Source organism: Engystomops pustulosus, unplaced genomic scaffold (genome assembly GCF_040894005.1).
Source record: "Engystomops pustulosus unplaced genomic scaffold, aEngPut4.maternal MAT_SCAFFOLD_850, whole genome shotgun sequence".
In the NCBI taxonomy this organism is placed as follows: Eukaryota; Metazoa; Chordata; class Amphibia; order Anura; family Leptodactylidae; genus Engystomops; species Engystomops pustulosus.
Window position 1 is genome coordinate 11,884 of NW_027285729.1, and position 12,821 is coordinate 24,704.

Consider the following 12,821-nt stretch of genomic DNA (forward strand, 5'->3'; position numbering starts at 1 on the left):
TGATGATGTCACACAGTAGGGAGCAGAAGTTCCTGGGGAGCTGATGATGTCACAGGGAAGGAAGCGGTAGCTGGGGAGCTGACTATGTCACACAGTAGGGAGCAGAAGTAGCTGTGGAGCTGACTATGTCACACAGTAGGGAGCAGAAGTAGCTGGGGAGCTGACTATGTCACACAGTAGGGAGCAGAAGTAGCTGGGGAGCTGATGATGTCACAAAGTAGGGAGCAGAAGTTCCTGGGGAGCTGATGATGTCACACAGTAGGGAGCAGAAGTTCCTGGGGAGCTGATGATGTCACAGGGAAGGAAGCGGTAGCTGGGGAGCTGACTATGTCACACAGTAGGGAGCAGAAGTAGCTGGGGAGCTGACTATGTCACACAGTAGGGAGCAGAAGTTCCTGGGGAGCTGATGTCACAGGGAAGGAAGCGGTAGCTGGGGAGCTATGTCACACAGTAGGGAGCAGAAGTAGCTGGGGAGCTGATGTCACACTGTAGGGAGCAGTAGGAGAGCTCATACTTAACTAGAACATTTTCATCCAGACAGGACCACTGACCTCACACGAGAAGCAGCACTATTTGCAGCACTATTTGCGGAGAGCTGGCGAGGACCATGAGCAGAGGGTGGACCTGCTGATGTCACACAATAGAGGAAGTTTATGGGAAGAGCTGGTGATGTCACACATTAAGGAGGGAGGCGCTGATGTCACATGATAAGGAGGTGGGATTCTGGGGGATGGTGGTGGTGATGTCACCTGATAAGGTGGGAAGGATTTGTGGGGAGAGCCGGTAATATAACAATATAGAGATGTCCCCCATGTAAGATTTGTAGAACACCTTATACAATTGTATGTAAACATGAAGAAGACATTTCTGCCACAACCGTTATATCATTTCTTTTAATTCCTGTTTCCCTGATCAGACATCCATAAAATAACTAATATACTGAATAGTAAATAGCGGCTCGTGTCTTCTCTTCATATAACACATCACGTAACGTAATAAAAACGGTAAACATCACAAAGAAAAAAGAAAAAATTCCACTGCTTTCCGAAAAAACCCACATTGAAAAGATCAGGCACTGAGGAGGGTCTATAAAAATACAAAAATCTCTTCATAGCAGCAACGTGATTCAGGATTATATAAAAGGGGGAGCCCCGACAAGCAAACATGTGGCTCCTCCCTTCACCCCTACAAAAAAAAATAATAAAAAAACGGACACCATTAATATAAAACACAGGGAGACATAAAACAAAATGTTATAACAAGGTAACAAGCGGTATATAAAAATCTCAAGTTGGCAGCATCTCTAGTACTCGGAGTGGAGTCTGCAGTACTGCTGGAGTCCAGAGGGGGCGCACAATCAAAGCTGGTAGAGGGATCTGCGGAGATCTGCCATTGCTTTGATACTGCAAACCATTTTTTTTTTTGGGGATAGGTGAAAAAAAAAATTCTGCCCATTATCTACTGAAACCAAAGAATAGCCTCAACTATTAACAAGAGATAGACCTTCAAGGCTGAGATGAAGAACACTAGGATACTATATCAGCATGAAAGATAAGAGAGAAGTGTTTTAGGCAATGTGATTTGAGAAGGTGCTGAGACTTCCTGCTGGGAAAGGGGAAGAAAGAGCTGCACGATTCACAGCTGCTACAGAGACCACATACAGACAAACTGGACAGGATTGTAGGGGTGGAAGAGGATGGATTTCACAATGTTTGGGTCAGAGGCTGCCCTGGCACTACTTTTTGGTTGTGTGGCTCATCTTATAAGGTTGATCTGAAGAATCATTGGAGGATGATGAAATGAGAAGACCTGACTGCACCTCCTCAAGCTCATTACTGCCATCCAGAATGTACCCTGTGCTTCTGAGGTTGTTATTTTGAAGATCTCAAAGTTGTGTAAGCCATGACTGGTTCTTGATATTTGCTGGTTTTTGATCCTTGGCTCTGGTGGAAGACTATCGATCAGAAACCACTGGACTGAAGGTGGATCATCTCCTCGTACTACGTCCGAATCTTGCGCTTGTCGTCAAAGAGGCTCTTTAACATGTAAACCTGGAGGAAGGCCACCACGACCAGCACCCCGAGGTTCACCGCCGACCAGAAGTTCACCCGATCCATGTTGCTTTCTTGTAGGTTGCGGTCTCTCGCCTCGAAGGCTCGGAGGACGGTCTGCATCTGCATACTGCGCTCCAGCCTGGCCTTCATACTCTCTATGGACTCCTAGCAGAAGAAGAAGAGGACATCATGAGCGATGGGGTAGTCTTTATAAACTGCTGAGAAGCCAGGGAGATGTGCCCTTCATAGCACCTCCCCCTTGACAAGATGCCAGACCACTGCAGCCATTACTCAGAGCAGAGGGGAGGGTCTGTGGAGCAAGTGAATGCAGTGACCAGGATATCCCCAGGATGAGAAGGAGGATGGAGAACCTCTCAGGGTTTATCTTTAGCTTTACCTTGATGTCTTCTATCTTGATATCCAGTAGCTCGTCCGGCTCCACGACATCCGCCCAGCTGTCCGGCTCGTCGTCCCCCTGCTGACCGTCAAAGATCAACTCAAAGAACACCAGCTTCTCCGAGATGGTGCTGAACGAGTTATCGAAGCAGATCATATAGTCTCCCGCCTCGGTGGGCTCCACCCTGCGCACAAGAAACATACAGAAACATCCCGAAAATATACAGAAACTGGAATCCCTCCAGAGCTGCGATCAAAAGTGTCCGGAGCTCTCCGCCCAAAGTGATGGCTCTAGTGGACACTACAACTAAGGACAGGAAGGGGTTACAGGAAAGTCTCACCATCCATGGCCGCCCAAATATCCTGTGAACGTGGTGGCATTAGTCTACTTACGTGTGGACCCCGTCAGATCTTCTCCTCTCCATAATCAAAAGGATCCCGGACGGGGTGGTGACCGAGAAATCCACATCTAATCCGGCTCCTCCAATCACCTGCCAGGAAAGTGATAACATCATATTAATAAAGTGTATTACGACAATCCCTAATCAGTGTACGGGGTGAGGAGGCAGAATAATAAAAATAATAATAAGTAATGTCATGTATGTACAGTGACTGCACCAGCAGCAGAATAGTGAGTGCAGCTCTGGAGTATAATACAGGATGTAACTCAGGATCAGTACAGGATAAGTAATGTCATGTATGTACACAGTGACTGCACCAGCAGCAGAATAGTGAGTGCAGCTCTGGGGTATAATACAGGATGTAACTCAAGGATCAGTACAGGATAAGTAATGTCATGTATGTACACAGTGACTGCCACCAGCAGCAGAATAGTGAGTGCAGCTCTGGGGTATAATACAGGATGTAACTCAGGATCAGTACAGGATAAGTAATGTCATGTATGTACACAGTGACTGCACCAGCAGCAGAATAGTGAGTGCAGCTCTGGAGTATAATACAGGATGTAACTCAGGATCAGTACAGGATAAGTAATGTCATGTATGTACACAGTGACTGCACCAGCAGCAGAATAGTGAGTGCAGCTCTGGAGTATAATACAGGATGTAACTCAGGATCAGTACAGGATAAGTAATGTCATGTATGTACAGTGACTGCACCAGCAGCAGAATAGTGAGTGCAGCTCTGGAGTATAATACAGGATGTAACTCAGGATCAGTACAGGATAAGTAATGTTATGTATGTACACAGTGACTGCACCAGCAGCAGAATAGTGAGTGCAGCTCTGGCAGTATAATACAGGATGTAACTCAGATCAGTACAGGATAAGTAATGTCATGTATGTACACAGTGACTGCACCAGCAGCAGAATAGTGAGTGCAGCTCTGGAGTATAATACAGGATGTAACTCAGGATCAGTACAGGATAAGTAATGTCATGTATGTACACAGTGACTGCACCAGCAGCAGAATAGTGAGTGCAGCTCTGGAGTATAATACAGGATGTAACTCAGGATCAGTACAGGATAAGTAATGTCATGTATGTACACAGTGACTGCACCAGCAGCAGAATAGTGAGTGCAGCTCTGGGGTATAATACAGGATGTAACTCAGGATCAGTACAGGATAAGTAATGTCATGTATGTACACAGTGACTGCACCAGCAGCAGAATAGTGAGTGCAGCTCTGGAGTATAATACAGGATGTAACTCAGGATCAGTACAGGATAAGTAATGTCATGTATGTACACAGTGACTGCACCAGCAGCAGAATAGTGAGTGCAGCTCTGGAGTATAATACAGGATGTAACTCAGGATCAGTACAGGATAAGTAATGTCATGTATGTACAGTGACTGCACCAGCAGCAGAATAGTGAGTGCAGCTCTGGAGTATAATACAGGATGTAACTCAGGATCAGTACAGGATAAGTAATGTCATGTATGTACACAGTGACTGCACCAGCAGCAGAATAGTGAGTGCAGCTCTGCAGTATAATACAGGATGTAACTCAGGATCAGTACAGGATAAGTAATGTCATGTATGTACACAGTGACTGCACCAGCAGCAGAATAGTGAGTGCAGCTCTGGAGTATAATACAGGATGTAACTCAGGATCAGTACAGGATAAGTAATGTCATGTATGTACACAGTGACTGCACCAGCAGCAGAATAGTGAGTGCAGCTCTGGAGTATAATACAGGATGTAACTCAGGATCAGTACAGGATAAGTAATGTCATGTATGTACACAGTGACTGCACCAGCAGCAGAATAGTGAGTGCAGCTCTGGGTATAATACAGGATGTAACTCAGGATCAGTACAGGATAAGTAATGTCATGTATGTACACAGTGACTGCACCAGCAGCAGAATAGTGAGTGCAGCTCTGGGGTATAATACAGGATGTAACTCAGGATCAGTACAGGATAAGTAATGTCATGTATGTACACAGTGACTGCACCAGCAGCAGAATAGTGAGTGCAGCTCTGGGGTATAATACAGGATGTAACTCAGGATCAGTACAAAATAAGTAATGTCATGTATGTACACAGTGACTGCACCAGCAGCAGAATAGTGAGTGCAGCTCTGGGGTATAATACAGGATGTAACTCAGGATCAGTACAGGATAAGTAATGTCATGTATGTACACAGTGACTGCACCAGCAGCAGAATAGTGAGTGCAGCTCTGGGGTATAATTCAGGATGTAACTCAGGATCAGTACAGGGTAAGTAATGTCATGTATGTACACAGTGACTGCACCAGCAGCAGAATAGTGAGTGCAGCTCTGGGGTATAATACAGGATGTAACTCAGGATCAGTACAGGATAAGTAATGTCATGTATGTACACAGTGACTGCACCAGCAGCAGAATAGTGAGTGCAGCTCTGGGGTATAATACAGGATGTAACTCAGGATCAGTACAAAATAAGTAATGTCATGTATGTACACAGTGACTGCACCAGCAGCAGAATAGTGAGTGCAGCTCTGGGGTATAATACAGGATGTAACTCAGGATCAGTACAGGATAAGTAATGTCATGTATGTACACAGTGACTGCACCAGCAGCAGAATAGTGAGTGCAGCTCTGGGGTATAATACAGGATGTAACTCAGGATCAGTACAAAATAAGTAATGTCATGTATGTACACAGTGACTGCACCAGCAGCAGAATAGTGAGTGCAGCTCTGGGGTATAATACAGGATGTAACTCAGGATCAGTACAGGATAAGTAATGTCATGTATGTACACAGTGACTGCACCAGCAGCAGAATAGTGAGTGCAGCTCTGGGGTATAATTCAGGATGTAACTCAGGATCAGTACAGGGTAAGTAATGTCATGTATGTACACAGTGACTGCACCAGCAGCAGAATAGTGAGTGCAGCTCTGGGGTATAATACAGGATGTAACTCAGGATCAGTACAGGATAAGTAATGTCATGTATGTACACAGTGACTGCACCAGCAGCAGAATAGTGAGTGCAGCTCTGGGGTATAATACAGGATGTAACTCAGGATCAGTACAAAATAAGTAATGTCATGTATGTACACAGTGACTGCACCAGCAGCAGAATAGTGAGTGCAGCTCTGGGGTATAATACAGGATGTAACTCAGGATCAGTACAGGATAAGTAATGTCATGTATGTACACAGTGACTGCACCAGCAGCAGAATAGTGAGTGCAGCTCTGGGGTATAATTCAGGATGTAACTCAGGATCAGTACAGGGTAAGTAATGTCATGTATGTACACAGTGACTGCACCAGCAGCAGAATAGTGAGTGCAGCTCTGGGGTATAATACAGGATGTAACTCAGGATCAGTACAGGATAAGTAATGTCATGTATGTACACAGTGATTGCACCAGCAGCAGAATAGTGAGTGCAGCTCTGGGGTCTAATACAGGATGTAACTCAGGATCAGTACAGGATAAGTAATGTCATGTATGTACACAGTGACTGCACCAGCAGCAGAATAGTGAGTGCAGCTCTGGGGTATAATACAGGATGTAACTCAGGATCAGTACAGGATAAGTAATGTCATGTATGTACACAGTGATTGCACCAGCAGCAGAATAGTGAGTGCAGCTCTGGGGTATAATACAGGATGTAACTCAGGATCAGTACAGGATAAGTAATGTCATGTATGTACACAGTGACTGCACCAGCAGCAGAATAGTGAGTGCAGCTCTGGGGTATAATGCAGGATGTAACTCAGGATCAGTACAGGATAAGTAATGTCATATATGTACACAGTGACTGCACCAGCAGCAGAATAGTGAGTGCAGCTCTGGAGTATAATACAGGATGTAACTCAGGATCAGTACAGGATAAGTAATGTCATATATGTACACAGTGACTGCACCAGCAGCAGAATAGTGAGTGCAGCTCTGGGGTCTAATACAGGATGTAACTCAGGATCAGTACAGGATAAGTAATGTCATGTATGTACACAGTGATTGCACCAGCAGCAGAATAGTGAGTGCAGCTCTGGAGTATAATACAGGATGTAACTCAGGATCAGTACAGGATAAGTAATGTCATGTATGTACACAGTGACTGCACCAGCAGCAGAATAGTGAGTGCAGCTCTGGGGTATAATACAGGATGTAACTCAGGATCAGTACAAAATAAGTAATGTCATGTATGTACACAGTGACTGCACCAGCAGCAGAATAGTGAGTGCAGCTCTGGGGCATAATACAGGATGTAACTCAGGATCAGTACAGGATAAGTAATGTCATGTGTGTACACAGTGACTGCACCAGCAGCAGAATAGTGAGTGCAGCTCTGGGGTATAATACAGGATGTAACTCAGGATCAGGACAGGATAAGTAATGTCATGTATGTACACAGTGGCTGCACCAGCAGCAGAATAGTGAGTGCAGCTCTGGAGTATAATACAGGATGTAACTCAGGATCAGTACAGGATAAGTAATGTCATGTATGTACACAGTGACTGCACCAGCAGCAGAATAGTGAGTGCAGCTCTGGGGTATAATACAGGATGTAACTCAGGATCAGTACAGGATAAGCAATGTCATGTATGTACACAGTGACTGCACCAGCAGCAGAATAGTGAGTGTAGCTCTGGGGTATAATACAGGATGTAACTCAGGATCAGTACAGGATAAGTAATGTCATGTATGTACACAGTGATTGCACCAGCAGCAGAATAGTGAGTGCAGCTCTGGGGTATAATACAGGATGTAACTCAGGATCAGTACAGGATAAGTAATGTCATGTATGTACACAGTGACTGCACCAGCAGCAGAATAGTGAGTGCAGCTCTGGGGTATAATACAGGATGTAACTCAGGATCAGTACAGGATAAGTAATGTCATGTATGTACACAGTGACTGCACCACCAGCAGAATAGTGAGTGCAGCTCTGGGGTATAATACAGGATGTAACTCAGGATCAGTACAGGATAAGTAATGTCATGTATGTACACAGTGACTGCACCAGCAGCAGAACAGTGAGTGCAGCTCCGGGGTATAATACAGGATGTAACTCAGGATCAGTACAGGATAAGTAATGTCATGTATGTACACAGTGACTGCACCAGCAGCAGAATAGTGAGTGCAGCTCTGGAGTATAATACAGGATGTAACTCAGGATCAGTACAGGATAAGTAATGTCATGTATGTACACAGTGACTGCACCAGCAGCAGCAGAATAGTGAGTGCAGCTCTGGAGTATAATACAGGATGTAACTCAGGATCAGTACAGGATAAGTAATGTCATGTATGTACACAGTGACTGCACCAGCAGCAGAATAGTGAGCGCAGCTCTGGGGTATAATACAGGATGTAACTCAGGATCAGTACAGGATAAGTAATGTCATGTATGTACACAGTGACTGCACCAGCAGCAGAATAGTGAGTGCACTCTGGAGTATAATACAGGATGTAACTCAGGATCAGTACAGGATAAGTAATGTCATGTATGTACACAGTGACTGCACCAGCAGCAGCAGAATAGTGAGTGCAGCTCTGGAGTATAATACAGGATGTAACTCAGGATCAGGACAGGATAAGTAATGTCATGTATGTACACAGTGACTGCACCAGCAGCAGAATAGTGAGTGCAGCTCTGGAGTATAATACAGGATGTAACTCAGGATCAGTACAGGATAAGTAATGTCATGCATGTACACAGTGACTGCACCAGCAGCAGCAGAATAGTGAGTGCAGCTCCGGGGTATAATACAGGATGTAACTCAGGATCAGTACAGGATAAGTAATGTCATGTATGTACACAGTGACTGCACCAGCAGCAGCAGAATAGTGAGTGCAGCTCTGGAGTATAATACAGGATGTAACTCAGGATCAGTACAGGATAAGTAATGTCATGTATGTACACAGTGACTGCACCAGCAGCAGAATAGTGAGTGCAGCTCTGGAGTATAATACAGGATGTAACTCAGGATCAGTACAGGATAAGTAATGTCATGCATGTACACAGTGACTGCACCAGCAGCAGCAGAATAGTGAGTGCAGCTCCGGGGTATAATACAGGATGTAACTCAGGATCAGTACAGGATAAGTAATGTCATGTATGTACACAGTGACTGCACCAGCAGCAGCAGAATAGTGAGTGCAGCTCTGGAGTATAATACAGGATGTAACTCAGGATCAGTACAGGATAAGTAATGTCATGTATGTACACAGTGACTGCACCAGCAGCAGAATAGTGAGTGCAGCTCTGGAGTATAATACAGGATGTAACTCAGGATCAGTACAGGATAAGTAATGTCATGCATGTACACAGTGACTGCACCAGCAGCAGCAGAATAGTGAGTGCAGCTCCGGGGTATAATACAGGATGTAACTCAGGATCAGTACAGGATAAGTAATGTCATGTATGTACACAGTGACTGCACCAGCAGCAGAATAGTGAGTGCAGCTCTGGGGTATTATATAGGATGTAACTCAGGATCAGTACAGGATAAGTAATGTCATGTATGTACACAGTGACTGCACCAGCAGCAGCAGAATAGTGAGTGCAGCTCTGGAGTATAATACAGGATGTAACTCAGGATCAGGACAGGATAAGTAATGTCATGTATGTACACAGTGACTGCACCAGCAGCAGAATAGTGAGTGCAGCTCTGGAGTATAATACAGGATGTAACTCAGGATCAGTACAGGATAAGTAATGTCATGCATGTACACAGTGACTGCACCAGCAGCAGCAGAATAGTGAGTGCAGCTCCGGGGTATAATACAGGATGTAACTCAGGATCAGTACAGGATAAGTAATGTCATGTATGTACACAGTGACTGCACCAGCAGCAGCAGAATAGTGAGTGCAGCTCTGGAGTATAATACAGGATGTAACTCAGGATCAGGACAGGATAAGTAATGTCATGTATGTACACAGTGACTGCACCAGCAGCAGAATAGTGAGTGCAGCTCTGGAGTATAATACAGGATGTAACTCAGGATCAGTACAGGATAAGTAATGTCATGCATGTACACAGTGACTGCACCAGCAGTAGAATAGTGAGTGCAGCTCTGAGGTATAATACAGGATGTAACTCGGGATCAGTACAGGATAAGTAATGTCATGTGTGTACACAGTGACTGCACCAGCAGCAGAATAGTGAGTGCAGCTCCGGGGTATAATACAGGATGTAACTCAGGATCAGTACAGGATAAGTAATGTCATGCATGTACACAGTGACTGCACCAGCAGCAGAATAGTGAGTGCAGCTCTGGAGTATAATACAGGATGTAACTCAGGATCAGTACAGGATAAGTAATGTCATGTATGTACACAGTGACTGCACCAGCAGCAGAATAGTGAGTGCAGCTCTGGAGTATAATACAAGATGTAACTCAGGATCAGTACAGGATAAGTAATGTCATGCATGTACACAGTGACTGCACTAGCAGAATAGTGAGTGCAGCTCTGGAGTATAATACAGGATGTAACTCAGGATCAGTACAGGATAAGTAATGTCATGTATGTACACAGTGACTGCACCAGCAGCAGAATAGTGAGTGCAGCTCTGGGGTATAATACAGGATGTAACTCAGGATCAGTACAGGATAAGTAATGTCATGTATGTACACAGTGACTGCACCAGCAGCAGAATAGTGAGTGCAGCTCTGGAGTATAATACAGGATGTAACTCAGGATCAGTACAGGATAAGTAATGTCATGTATGTACACAGTGACTGCACCAGCAGCAGAATAGTGAGTGCAGCTCTGGAGTATAATACAGGATGTAACTCAGGGTCAGTACAGGATAAGTAATGTTATGTATGTACACAGTGACTGCACCAGCAGCAGAATAGTGAGTGCAGCTCTGGGGTATAATACAGGATGTAACTCAGGATCAGTACAGGATAAGTAATGTCATGTATGTACACAGTGACTGCACCAGCAGCAGAATAGTGAGTGCAGCTCCGGGGTATAATACAGGACGGGTGATATAACTGGTCTGTACCTGGTACTCCACCTCCATGCTGCCATTGTACAGCGCCGTCTGGTAGAAGCACTCCTGTCTCCCGGCCGGCAGTAGGAAGGTGAGCTCGGAGTCCTGGGGTTGGTTCAGCCCCGCGGAGATCAGGGGCAGCAGCACGAACACCAGGCCGCGCAGCGAAGCCATAGGACCGGCTGAGACTCGGCTCTGACTGCCTGGCGGCTTCCGCACAGCGGCCCCGCCTCTCATTGGTCCACACATCTTTCAGTAACTTCTCGACGACTTCTCATTCGTCTACACGGCGATCACTCCAGAGATTTTGCGCTGTTATTGGATGTCGCAGGCCAGCACCGCCCCTCGCTTGATCGTCCATGTAAGGGCAAGAAGCTGACCTGTACCAATGAGATGGCGGGGAGGTGACCCCGTGTACCTGAGGGCGCCCGTCACTGTGTGACCTATGGATCCTATAGAGAAGAAGAGACCATCAGCAGTCACTGTACAAATATACCGTATATGAAAGCATACATAAAAAAAAACTATTAAAAAACATTAAAAATATAAATAAAAATCAGGTAAAAATATAATTATCTATAATTAAATAAATTGCCATTTTACAATTACGTTTGCGCTTAAGTTTTTTAACTCCCCACCTTCAAAAATTCATAACTTTTGTATTTTTTCCATTTACAAAGCTCTTTGAGGACTTCTTAAAGGAAATCTACAGACAAAATCCACCATGATAAACCAGGGACATAGATCCGGGCACCGTGACTGTGGTATCTTCTTATATGCGTTATCCATGGCCTCCTGCCTTCTAAAATCAACAATTAAAATTATGTGAATGAGCCTGAAGGCTCTGAGGGATGTTAACAGAGCCCCTCCACACTATGGGGCAGATTTACTTACCGGCCCATTCGCGATCCAGCGGCGCGTTCTCTGCGGTGGATTCGGGTCCAGCCGGGATTTATTAAGGTAGTTCCTCCGCCGTCCACCAGGTGGCGCTGCTGCGCTGAAGAGCATCGGAACGCACTGGAATACACCGAGCCGGGCTGAGTGAAGGTAAGTGCAATTTTCTCGACATATTTTTTTTTAAAAATGCGGTGGTTTTTCCGAATCGGCGAAATCGGCGCAAATCGGAAATATTCGGGTAACACGTCGGGAAAACGCGAATCGGCCCTTAGTAAATGACCCCCTATAGCTTCACAGGCTGTTACACTTCTCCTTCCCCTCTGTTCTCTCCGCATTTCCCCCTCCCTCTGTCTGATGTAATCTCACTGCAGCACAGGATGTTTTCGCACACAGTAGGAGGGGGAAGTGCTTCTGCACAGTGTAACAGCCTGTGAACCTACAGCATGGAGGGGTTATGGTAACACCCTAAGTAGCCCCTCAGACTCCTTAGCATAATTATAAAAGTTGATTTTAGAAGGAAGGAGGCCATGGATAACACATATAAGAAGATACCACAGTCATGGTATCTGGATCTATGGGTTAGATTTCAATAAAACAGTCACGTTCAGTTTTCCAGGACTGCTTGGATTAAACAGAAAAGTGTCTCCGTGATTGGTTGCTATAGACAATAAAGAGAGTTCCCCTAATGGACACTGTCACGGCGCTTCCATTTTTTCTTCGCAACACACTAATTTCTGTGATTTTACAGATTATGCGCTGCCAAAAAATAATGTGACAAAATCTTTAGTGTCACGGGGAGCAGTGATCGATTGCCATGACAGCCTCGGGTCTTCTGAAGACCCGAGGCTGTCTGTATTTAACCCTTTCATTACAATGTGCTAATTGCACATTGTAATGTATGAGGATGAAGATCACCATATACTGCCATACTGTAGTATGGCAGTATATGATAAGATCAATCAGACAACCTAGGGTTAAAGTACCCTAGGGAGTCTGAAAAATAGTAAAAGAAAAATTAAAAAAAGTTTAAAAAAAATTAAAATAAAAAACCCTAAAAATTCAAATCACCCCCCTTTCCC

The 12,821-nt window shown here is 44.9% G+C and overlaps 1 protein-coding gene across 1 annotated transcript; it reads right to left on the bottom strand.

Annotated features, from left to right (window-relative positions):
• Window positions 1–874: 874 nt before the first annotated feature.
• LOC140112550 (transmembrane emp24 domain-containing protein 1) lies at window positions 875–11,133 on the bottom strand. Its single transcript, XM_072132532.1, has 4 exons — window positions 10,858–11,133; window positions 2,844–2,941; window positions 2,452–2,635; window positions 875–2,219 (listed from the first exon to the last, which is right to left on the bottom strand). Exons 1-4 carry the CDS (start codon window positions 11,092–11,094, stop codon window positions 2,001–2,003), a joined length of 738 nt encoding a protein of 245 aa, XP_071988633.1. The 5' UTR covers window positions 11,095–11,133; the 3' UTR covers window positions 875–2,000.
• Between the last annotated feature and the right edge of the window lie 1,688 nt (window positions 11,134–12,821).